Here is a 10,348-nt window from a genome sequence, read left to right as displayed (position 1 = left end):
AGCAAAAAAAAAATTATCCTTGTCTCCCCGTGTCAATCACAGATAAAAAAAAAGTACTCACATAGCGATAAAAAAAGAGCCCGTTTTCCCCCCCCCTTCCTTCCGATGTGGGTTTTTTTTCACTCTTAGAAAATATAAAAAAATGATGGACCACATGAGCAAATCACAAAAAAGAAAACTCCTTGTTATCCCGTTCCGTTTTTTTATTTCACTCACTCTCCCTGTTTTGTCTTTTTTAGTTTCGAAACAGAGGAGAGGTGGGGGTGGCCTGTGCGCTGAAAAGGGAAGAGTGCGATCGACAAAAGAAGAAAAGAAAGAGGTCTTTTGATACATGTGAAATTCTCTACTTTTTTTCCAACCCGGGTCTCTCAAACCTGATAAAAAAATTTTATATGGTTGAAACGCATGGATCAATTGTTTATTCACTTTTTTATCTTGTTATTTGGAAAATATATCTATTTCAAGATATGTGCGTTTAAAATAGATTTTTTTTATTAAATGACACATTAATTTGAAGTAAACAACAAAAAAACTAGCAGTTTTTGTTTTATTTTCCATATCGGAGGTTTTTGGTTTATTTTGCATATCGGAGAGTTCTCCCCTTTTTTCTTCTATGTTCCGGATTTTTTAATGTATGCCAAAAAACAAGACCAAGTAATTGAGAAGACGAACACATACATGTGATACTTCACACCAAATAATAAAACAGAAACAAAACATTGCCATTATGTGCAATTAAATTATTTTTTTAAAAAAATAATTTAATGCACATACACACAATTGTATTTATTGTCGATAATGAAAAAACAAGCAAAAAAAGATAAGCGCACGGGCCACCTATCTCAACAGACATTGGAGAATAATAATATTCTCTGTTCTCTCCTCCCGCTGCAACATCATTGACCAATACTTTTTCTTATTTTTTTGTAATGGCAGATATTCCAAAAATAATAAGATACGTAAGGAATTTCTAGTTTTTATTTGTTACCACCGTGTAAGATAAACGAACACTCGAAATATTTTTTTTTTAAAGATTTTCCCACCCGACATTTTCCGTTAATTTATTTTAAAATTCTCCTATCCAATTAAAAAAAAACATCCACGCAATTTTTTCTTCCTAATTAACCAAAACTAAAATTGCATTTTTTGATGCACGAGGTTCATATTAAAATATGAAACAGTCACAAAAAAAGAAACACATTCTAAACAAAAAAAGCATATAGGTTGACCACCGTGCCCACTTTCGTATTTTTTCTTAGATAAGTAAGAAGGTTCCGATAGCTCCGTCGTGGGAAAAAAAGTTGGTGTGCGATGCAGCTGCCCTAACAGCAAATAACAAATAACAAATAACATACGGCAGCAAAATAATAATGGTCATTTGCGTCCTTTTTCATTCTGATATATACCATATGAATGTGGATTAAAATTAAAATTAGGAACGGAGCGGGATGGAATGAATTAGCTAAAGTATATTGATAAGTTGGTGTTCAATTAAACTGAAATCAAATTATTGTGCCTGCTGATAAGTGGTGGCGGTGGTTGCGGCAGTACCTGTGGGAGTACCCAGAGTGGCTGCTGGGTTTTGGTTCTGGTTCTGGCTCTGGTTCTGGTATTGCACCTGGTGCTGAGGTGGCACATGCTGGTACTGCATTTGCTGGGGTTGGGCTTGCTGCTGAGGCTGCTGTTGGTACTGGCTGCTGCTGGAGGTTGGGGTTGGGGGTTGGTATTGCTGTGCTGCTGCGGCTGCGGCTGCTGTTGGTATTGTGCCTGAACCTGAGGCTGGGGCTGAGGCTGGAGCTGAGGTTGAGGCTGAACCTGTATTTGTTGACCGGAGACTGCTGCTGCTGCTGCAGAGGCTGCTGCAGCTGTTGTTGTTGCAGAGGCTGGAGCTGCGGCTGGTAGAACACGCGCTGCGGCTGTGAAGCACCAACAGGAGCCTGCGACATAATATACGGCTGCTGCTGCTGTGTTGCTGTTGGGGTTGAGATACAATAATGTTGGACTGTGAATACTGCATGTTGGCAGCCGAGTACCCAGCATACATCTGCTGCTGGGGCTGAACCTGGTGTTGCTGCTGACCTTGGCCTGACCCTGACCCTGGCCCTGCTGCGCATACACCCCCCTGTTGCTGTCCACCAGCAGCAGCACCAACACTCCTTCTCAAAATGTCATCGTACAACCGTATACTCTTCGAAAACTGAGCATCCAACAAAACCAGCTCCTCCCTCTTCTTCGTATACCTCTCAATCAACCTCACAATCCTCGGTCTCAACGCCACCGTCTCCCCATAAAGCCTCTGCACCTCCTCATTCTCCGACACATTATCCTTCACAGGATCCACGCTCCCCAACAGTCTCAACAGAGCCTCGATATTATGCGCCTCGGAAAATACCTGAGCTTCAATCGAGGTCTTTGGAGATATTGGCACGTGGGTCAAGGAGGGGTTGGACGAAGTTGGCTGGGAAGATGCCGCTTTTGGTGCGGAGCTCGCCTTTCCACCAATCGCGGTATTTTTGGTCGAGAACGGTGATTACGTCGCCCTTGAAGAAGCCTAGCTCACCAGGCTCGGTTGGTGTGAAATCGAAGAGGGCACGGACTTGGACGCGGCGCTTTGTTGCCAGTGGTTCTTCGGCGCAGCAGCTGTGGCAGCGGCTGCGGCGGGTTGCTGCAGGTGAGGGGCGCCTCCTGCCCGAGTGGTTCTCCGAGCTACGCCGCCGACGGTTGATGCCGGAGCTGCCAACTGCTGCCCTTGCCCCTGCTGGTGGGCCGATGCAATAGTCTGCTTGCGAGTAATTTCCGATCTAATATCCGCCGGCGACTGATAGTTGGCCCTCGAACCACCGGCATTATCAGCGACAGAGGACAAGGACAAAGCCAAAGCCAGCTGCAAATCCTCCTCCTCCTTCATCTTATCCACCTCACTGCTCTCCTTTGCAATCTTATCCGGAATCTGTGGCGACGGGAACGGGAACCTCTGAGCCCTCAATTTAGTATAGGTTTCCTCCATCAGGCTGAGAGTCGGATCTTGGCGGAAATCAAAAGCCCATTGTTGGATGTAGCCGAGAATACGCGTTTTGACTTTTTCGTGGACGGTTTTGTCGTTGAGGATACGGATGAGGGTTGTGGTGAAAACTCGGGAGGAGACCTCTTGCTTGGTGTTTTGTCCACAGTTCTCTAAAAGTGACTGCACAAGGGTGAGCGTGTAGAGAACGACGTTGGCGTTGCGGTGCAGTAGTCGCTCACTGACAACCTCGAAGCACTGATGAGCCCTATGGGGTTTTAAAGAAAATGATATTAAGTATTAGTGGGTTTCTATACTGTTTTTTTGTGTGAAGGGGAAATTAGCAACGCAAAATGGCAAGTCTTACTTTTCGTTGTCTGTGCCTACGCGGTCACAAACTTCCATAATTAGCTCCCAGTTCTCGGCAGTCAGCATTTCGCTGGTTGTGCGCTCTATACTCCAACATCAAGATAAAAAGGTAAAAAGATAAAAAGACAAATTAGCAAGTATATATATATATATATATGTGTGTGAATTCAATTCAATTCTAATTCAATAGGTTGTTTTATTCACTTGGGGGGTGGAGTATTGGTAGAAGGGAAATAGCCCCCGGCAAACGTACTGACTAGCTCATCGAACGGATTGGCGACCTTGAACATTGCAGATTGAGTGAAACTGAAGATAAATTGAAATAAAGTATTTAGAAATGAAAGTATTGAGAAATGAAAGAAAAAGAAAAAGAACAAAAGCAAGAACAAAAACAAGTGCAGTGAAGTGGAGTGGAGTGGGGTGGAGAAAGAAGGTTATGCGTGGTACTCTTCTTTTTTTGGTGTTGCCAAGACCCTCTCCCTCCTCCTTTCGTGTGCAAAAATGAGAGAAATTAACGGCCAACAGGCACAGAAAAAACAAGCAGCCTTTTCCTCCACATGACTATTTAAAAATATCCTTCGCATCAGCAGCAGAGTTGCTCCTCGACAAAGCCGTCTGTTGGTGCGACCTTCTCAAAGCAGCACCAGCTGCCGCACCCGTGACACCCGTGACATTCGAGCCAGCAGCAGCACCCGCAGCATTGATCGTCCCAGGCCTGCCGCCAGCCGTCGGCGTGCGATACGGCATTATATTCATTCTCGCCGCCTCCTCCTCGCACTGCCCGCACCAGCACCAGCACCGGTTCCGGTCCGGAACCGGTAGCTGCGCCGGTGGGCGACTCCTCGGCCTTCCTGCGGAAAAAGCGCGGCACCGGCGGTTTCAGCTCCATCACCGGCCTCAGCCGCCCATCCTCGTGCGTATGCGGCGCATGTGCGGCACACCCCGGTCGCGTACACACCCGCGGCTGCCGCCCCGACCGCACCTCTACGGGAGTCCGCGACGGCAGCTGTTTCTGATGGGCAGACGGAGTCGAAGGCGCTGCAGTGCTGTTGCCTGCGCCTGCGCTTGAGTCGGGGCGCGATGCTGGCGCAGAGGCGGAGCTGGATGCTTGCTGCTGCTGCTGCTGTTGCTGCTGTGCTGGCCAGTGTCTGCTTCGTCAGAGACGCCATGTCGGCGTCCACCGCCTCGTTCCCAGGCTGCTGCTGCCGCTGGTCGTCCATGTCGAACGAGTCGTCCTCGAGCATGCGCTGCCCAACCAGGCCGCGCTGCTGCATTTGATCGACTGCGTCGGTGTCCCAAGGGCTCCGCCCCACGCAGCTGGCCCATTTGGCCCAGAATCTCCGGCGTCGACAGAGTCATGTCCGCGCCCTCAGCCACGTCGGCGTCTCCGGCAACTTGGCCAAAACCCTTCAGTCCCCTGCCCCTGCCCGGTCCCCAGCGCCCGCTCCCGCCTCTCAACCTCCTCCGCCCACCTCCGTACCCTCTCCCGGTCCACGCCAAGCTCCACCGCAGCATTAGCAAAGTTCCTCCGCTCCGCCTCGAGCTGCGCCTTCTCCCGCAACATCGCCTGACGGTCCAGCACTGAATACTCGTTGGCAGCTGAAAGCCCTGAAAACGATTCGTCCAGCATACGCACTGCCGCCGCCTGGGCATTGTTCTCGATACGCTCTGCTGTCAACCGCTCCATGCATTGCCGCTGCTCCTCCAGGACAGCTTTTTGGTAGTTGGCCTGGCCCACTAGCTCGCTGATATTGCGCTGCAGCCGCAGAATCGTTTCGTCGCGGCTACGAAGCGCGGCCAAATCCACGCCCGCCATTGGTGCCATTGGCGCCAATGGTTCCTTTGGTTCCTTTGGTGGCACAGGTGGCACGGCGGCAATGACAATAGGCGTTGGCGCCGGCGGTGTGTGCCGCAGCTCGGCAACATGGCGGCGCACGGCCTCCAGAGCCTCCACCACAGCGTCGACGCCCGCAGGCGGTACTTCGCGGTCGAACTCAGCCACCAGCGCCGCCGCACCCTCGCCCAACCCACAATCGCGCATCAGCGGCGCCAGCCCCTTAACCACCACAGCCAGCATGCCCTGCAGTGCCTCAGTGCAGGCCACAAGCCCAGCCTCCCGCGCCTCATAGTCCGCCACCACCTGGCGAAACATCGCCTGGTCTCTGCCACCCGCAGCACCAGCACCAACAATGTCCACAGCGCCCGTGGGGTTAATAATCTCCACGCTCGCCTTGGCTGAGCGCATTTTATCTGCGATCATCCGCTGCACGCGGTCCTTCAGCTTGGCGCATTCCATTTCACGTTTCCGCGCCTCGTGCAAAAACTGCGCTCTCCCCGACGTCGCCCCTGCTCTAACAGTTTTCAACTCCGCAGCGCATTTCTTCCTGCGCACTTCCGCCTCCTCCGCCGCCCTCCCAGCCTCCACAGCCATTCTCCCAGCGCCAAACGCTTCTCTCTCCTTTGCTTCCAATTCGCGTTTCAGCCGCGCAACCACTACGCGTAGCTGCTCCTCCTCGCCCATCCCCCTGCGCATTTCCTCATCCATCATATCGCGCACACCAATATCCTTCCGTCTCTGTTCCAGTAGCGCAAGTAAGCAGTCGACTACTCGTTGGTTGTCTTCAAGGTACTCGGTGGCCTCTGCCAGCCGCAGTGGTCCGGGGAACTGTAGGTGGAGGAGCTCCTGGTTGATGTGCCGCATTGTTAGGTGTGGCTGAAGATGAGAGTGGGGATCGGATGCTAGGTTGCCGGTGAGATGTTGGCGCGCGCTGCTGAGCGACGTTTGCTCCATTTGATGGATTGCTTCGTATGTCCTTTGCGGTGTCTGAGGAGGTGGTGAATTGCTGAAATCGTCGAACGAATCGTAGTCCGCATTATTATTGTTGTTGTTGTTGCTGTTGTTCCACATTTTCAAAATAAATAAATAAATAAATAAATAGAATTTAACTTAAAAAGGACTTTTAAAACGTAAACAAAAATCAAAACCAAAAAAGAACGGAAACCCGTTACTAGCTTCTTTTTTCTTCTTTAATCTGCTTGTATGCTATGCGCGTTTGCTTTCATAAACGCTCTCCCTTCCTGATCATCTTGATTGCAATCACCAAAAACTCACGCCCATTATCATTACATCGCGCACCACCACAGCGTATCAATTAAATCGAAAAATCACATGCTATTAATTTTTTTACCAGCTATAATTCAATCAAAAACAATAATATATTTTTTGTTTACATTAAAATTAAAATTAAAATTATAGTAGCTAGAAAGAGAGGGAGAAAGAGAAATATAAAAAATATTAATTAATTAATTATTACAAACACATGGACTCTGAATGGGAGGTTTTTTTTACACAGCCCATCATTTTTAAAACTTTTGCATAAAGTCCATGAATTTCATGCTCGGTCTGGCACTCTGCGTCCGAACTAACCGTCTCTCCCTCTCCACCATAGTCTTCCTATTCTTGAGCAACTCCTTGTTAGAATCCAACGTTGCCAAGAATCCCAAACTCCCCCTTGTCAAAATCGGCCCCGGCACCGTATCCATTTCATGCATCGGCACAGTCATCGTAGATGATTTTCTAGCCATTGGTGTAGGTGACATAAATGCTGCCTTCACATCCCTTCCACTACCGCCCCCCATTGTGGTGGCCCTTGATCCTAATCCAACATCATTCATCGACTTGGCGCGCTTAAACTGCTTGCTAAACTGATGCATCAGCTTTGAGCAATCCTCAACAAACGCTCCATGCTTCATCTCCACATACCCACGAGGCTCGCACATAACCTCACGAGACTTGAAGAAATTACAGTACCCCCCCTGCAACACGTAAATCTCCGGGTAATTCAGCAGCGGATACCGATGCGCATTGGCCTCGCGGTCCCGACTCCTCAAATGCCGCGCCATCGTTGGCGCCCGCTGAATTGAAAATTCACAGTGCAAAACAACCACCACACGCTTATCCGACGCCGGCCGGTTCAAAAGCAACTGCTCCAGCGCCGCCTGCGTAGGCGCATTGGTGGCCCCGTCGATATGACCGCCGTGGTACTCATAGGGGAACCGGCAATCAACAATGATCTTTTCATCATACAGCCCATCGTACTTGCCCGACAGGAGTTCCACCATAGTGTTGGCCTCAATCCGCATGATTGTATCTGAATCCACCGGCATGCATGGCAGCTGATGATACGCCGCCTGCACACGCTCAGAGGGACTGTTCGACACTGACCGGTCCCGCGAGGGCACCGCCAGGGGCAGAGCCTCTGGAACATTGTTGAAGATAAAGTCGTCGTCCTCCTCCTGAATCGCAGAGAACCGCGGCAATGCCGTGTCTGTGCGAGGGCGCTTGATGCGCTGGCTCTGCGTCATCAGGGGTGTGCACTCCAACGCCGACTCGTCGCCCATCAAAAACTGATGCGATATCTGTGCTGGCGCTGTGCGCGGCATGGCCCCTGGAGAAATGTAGTTCTCACCAAACGGATTTTCCTACCACACACAAAACCGGTGATGATGATAATGATGGTGATTAGCAATAGCACGCGCGATAATTAAACAACAGTGCGGGCGGAAATAATTGACAACAAATAAATAAACAGATGTACAGCCGGGATTTCCAAGCATATCCCTCCCCCATTTGGCCAGGACCAAAGCCCAAAACCAAGTGCATGTGGAAAATCTGTGCCGTGCCAAGAAGAAATGTACAAAAAAATCAGAGCAACACTATATCCTGCGCCATATGCAGAGCCACACCCAGTGAAGAAAATATAACAGGGGGAGGGAAATGTGTGAGCAAATTTACAAAGCAAACACAAAGGCAAAAAAAGGCGCACTTTTTTTGTTTATCTGGAAATAAGCCGGAGCGGACAAAAAAGAAAGTCACCCAGCTGGCCCTCTGGTCAAAAAAAAACACCCAGAAAGAGTAGGCATGATGACCAGAAATCCATAGAAATTAAGCCAACTTGCTTTACAGAAAAAAATTGTTCCGGCTCAAGCCATCGTATAAAAAAAGAAAGAAAAAAAACCGATATTGCATATTGCTCATCCGAATGCCTCTCATTAAATATATTTTGCCTTTGTGCGTGTGAATTCAGCTTAGGAACAAAGGCTGCTGAAGGGATGGGAAAGGAAAAACGGGCTGGCTGGCTGGCTGGCTGGATACCCATCCTTTTGTTGTGTTTAAAGTGAGCCACATAAACACACATACAAAAGCTTGGCTACAAGCATACTAATCAAGTCCAAAAAGACAAGCAAAAGCAAACTGCATGCGGCTCATCTGCATATAATATTGACATGGCAAATAAAAAAAACCAATGCCACATGGGCACAGAAAGAAACCAGAAACCAAACAAGAAAAAAATCAACTTACATCTTCCGCTTCATTGCGAAGCATCGACATGCTCATGGGCGTTCCAGCAAATGCAGATCCACGAGGCTTCCCCGCAGCACCAGCGCCAGCGCCAGTACCACGGCCCCAGAATGCCAACAGCGATGGCGAGCCAAAGTCACCAGTGGTCGAAGCACCAGGTGACTCCTCTCTTCTGCGCTTCCTAGCCATCAGCGGCGACCCAAACCCGCCGAGCACCGAGGAACCAGGCAGCTCCTCACTCACGCGCTTCCTCTTCATCAGCGGCGACTCCAGCCCACCAAGCATCGAGGAACCAACCAGGCTGTCCTCCTCACCCGCCTGCCTCTCACGCTTTCTCACCGACATCGTCTGTGACTCCAGCGCACCAAGGGCTATAGGCTCAACCCCGCTCCCCGTAAGCGGAGCATGCTTCTTTACAACCTTGATGGTATTCGGAAGGCCCGTCATCCCAAAGGGTCTTGTCAGAACCTGGACGCGGCACGGCGACTGAAACGCCTGCGGATCAAACGATGGAGGCGGCTGCTTGCGCTGCTGCTCCTTTGAGTCCACGCGGTTGAGAAGAAGACTGGTGTTCATACTCCTCGCCAGAGTCCCGATAGGAGAGCAGGACCCACGGTTGTTCGTTGATCTGTTGGACGGAGGTGTCCGGTTGCAGGCGTCCGGAGACATTCCGCTGCTTTGGTCGGAGGATGCCTTTCGGGAGGGTGTGGACAGGGGGATATTGTGGTTGATGATGGTGGCGTTGTTGTTGTTGTGAGAGGGCGAGGAAGAGGTAAAGCGGTCAGAAGCAACTGAGTTCATGGTTACGATAAAAATGTGTGTTATGTGTTGTGTGGGTGAATGATTAATTGTATTGTGTGCGTTGTGTGTGTGTGGATAGATGATCAAGTATGTGTGTGTGTGTTTTGTTTTATGTGCAAGTTATGGTGGTGCAAAGGCTAAAGAAAGAAATAGACAGTGAATGAAAGCAGACTTAAAGAATAGAAGAAAAAAGAGGGTGGGAGGGGGAAAAAAAGAGACAGAAAGGACAGAGTATTTATATTAGCCCGGATCTGGTCTGAGTAACAAAAAAAAACAAGAGATAGGCAGGCAAAACAGCTGGAAAATCTTTTTTCTTTTTTTTGGGTATGTGTGCGAGCCATTTCCAATGGCTCAATGACATTTGTCCCGGCTTGAGTTGTTCTGGTTTTTTGGTTTTTTTTCCACCCCCGCCAATAAACCGATACAAAACAAAAATTTTTCTCTGCGGTGTGTAAAAAAAAGACAAAAAATGGCTTGGATAAAGTAAATAAAAAAAGCAGTGATAACCCAAGGGATATGAACAATATTCAAAACAAAAAAATGAGATAAAATAGTGCTCATAGTGCCATTTTGATAGAGGAAAGGGGGGTGAGGGAGGGGGGGGGAGGACCAACCCAGAAAAATATGGTTAGCGGGGATTTGTGTTAGCGAAAAAAAGCTTGGTGTTCGCAGTCATAAAATAGCCCGGCCCGAAAAAAACAGCCTGGAAAACGCATGGCTTGGAAACAGCATGGCATGAAAGTTGTGTGATACTACACAGCACGGCACAACACGGCATGACTTGGCCTGGCTTAGTTCAGCTTGGTTTATTTTTA

At 49.0% G+C, this 10,348-nt stretch overlaps 3 protein-coding genes across 3 annotated transcripts; all 3 read right to left on the bottom strand.

Annotated features, from left to right (window-relative positions):
- Positions 1-2,128: 2,128 nt before the first annotated feature.
- BX661DRAFT_220003 (uncharacterized protein) lies at positions 2,129-3,502 on the bottom strand. Its single transcript, XM_051538823.1, has 2 exons — positions 3,369-3,502; positions 2,129-3,269 (listed from the first exon to the last, which is right to left on the bottom strand). Exons 1-2 carry the CDS (start codon positions 3,434-3,436, stop codon positions 2,552-2,554), a joined length of 786 nt encoding a protein of 261 aa, XP_051392853.1. The 5' UTR covers positions 3,437-3,502; the 3' UTR covers positions 2,129-2,551.
- An 852-nt stretch (positions 3,503-4,354) lies between these two features.
- BX661DRAFT_219995 (Afadin and alpha-actinin-binding-domain-containing protein) lies at positions 4,355-6,071 on the bottom strand (the record flags this gene model as incomplete). Its single annotated transcript, XM_051538822.1, has 2 exons — positions 4,355-4,764; positions 4,943-6,071. 2 exons carry the CDS (start codon positions 6,069-6,071, stop codon positions 4,355-4,357), a joined length of 1,539 nt encoding a protein of 512 aa, XP_051392852.1.
- Positions 6,072-6,632: 561 nt separating this feature from the next.
- Positions 6,633-9,830, bottom strand: BX661DRAFT_180475 (uncharacterized protein). Its single transcript, XM_051535481.1, has 2 exons — positions 8,733-9,830; positions 6,633-7,852 (listed from the first exon to the last, which is right to left on the bottom strand). Exons 1-2 carry the CDS (start codon positions 9,531-9,533, stop codon positions 6,734-6,736), a joined length of 1,920 nt encoding a protein of 639 aa, XP_051392851.1. The 5' UTR covers positions 9,534-9,830; the 3' UTR covers positions 6,633-6,733.
- Positions 9,831-10,348: the final 518 nt, after the last annotated feature.

Source organism: Kickxella alabastrina (assembly GCF_025024165.1).
Source record: "Kickxella alabastrina strain RSA 675 chromosome Unknown BX661scaffold_7, whole genome shotgun sequence".
NCBI classification, from domain to species: Eukaryota; Fungi; Kickxellomycota; class Kickxellomycetes; order Kickxellales; family Kickxellaceae; genus Kickxella; species Kickxella alabastrina.
The sequence above is the reverse complement of the archived record's forward strand: the minus strand, read 5'-3'. Positions and strand labels throughout refer to the sequence as shown.

Excerpts from the sequence above, each read along its gene's own strand:
- BX661DRAFT_180475 (XM_051535481.1), bottom strand. The coding sequence starts at position 9,533 with ATGAACTCAGTTGCTTCTGACCGCTTTACCTCTTCCTCGCCCTCTCAC. Across the intron at positions 7,853-8,732 it reads TTCGCAATGAAGCGGAAGAT|GAAAATCCGTTTGGTGAGAA; the intron begins GTAAGTTGATTT and ends TGTGTGTGGTAG.
- BX661DRAFT_220003 (XM_051538823.1), bottom strand. The coding sequence starts at position 3,436 with ATGCTGACTGCCGAGAACTGGGAGCTAATTATGGAAGTTTGTGACCGC. Across the intron at positions 3,270-3,368 it reads GTAGGCACAGACAACGAAAA|GGCTCATCAGTGCTTCGAGG; the intron begins GTAAGACTTGCC and ends AAAACCCCATAG.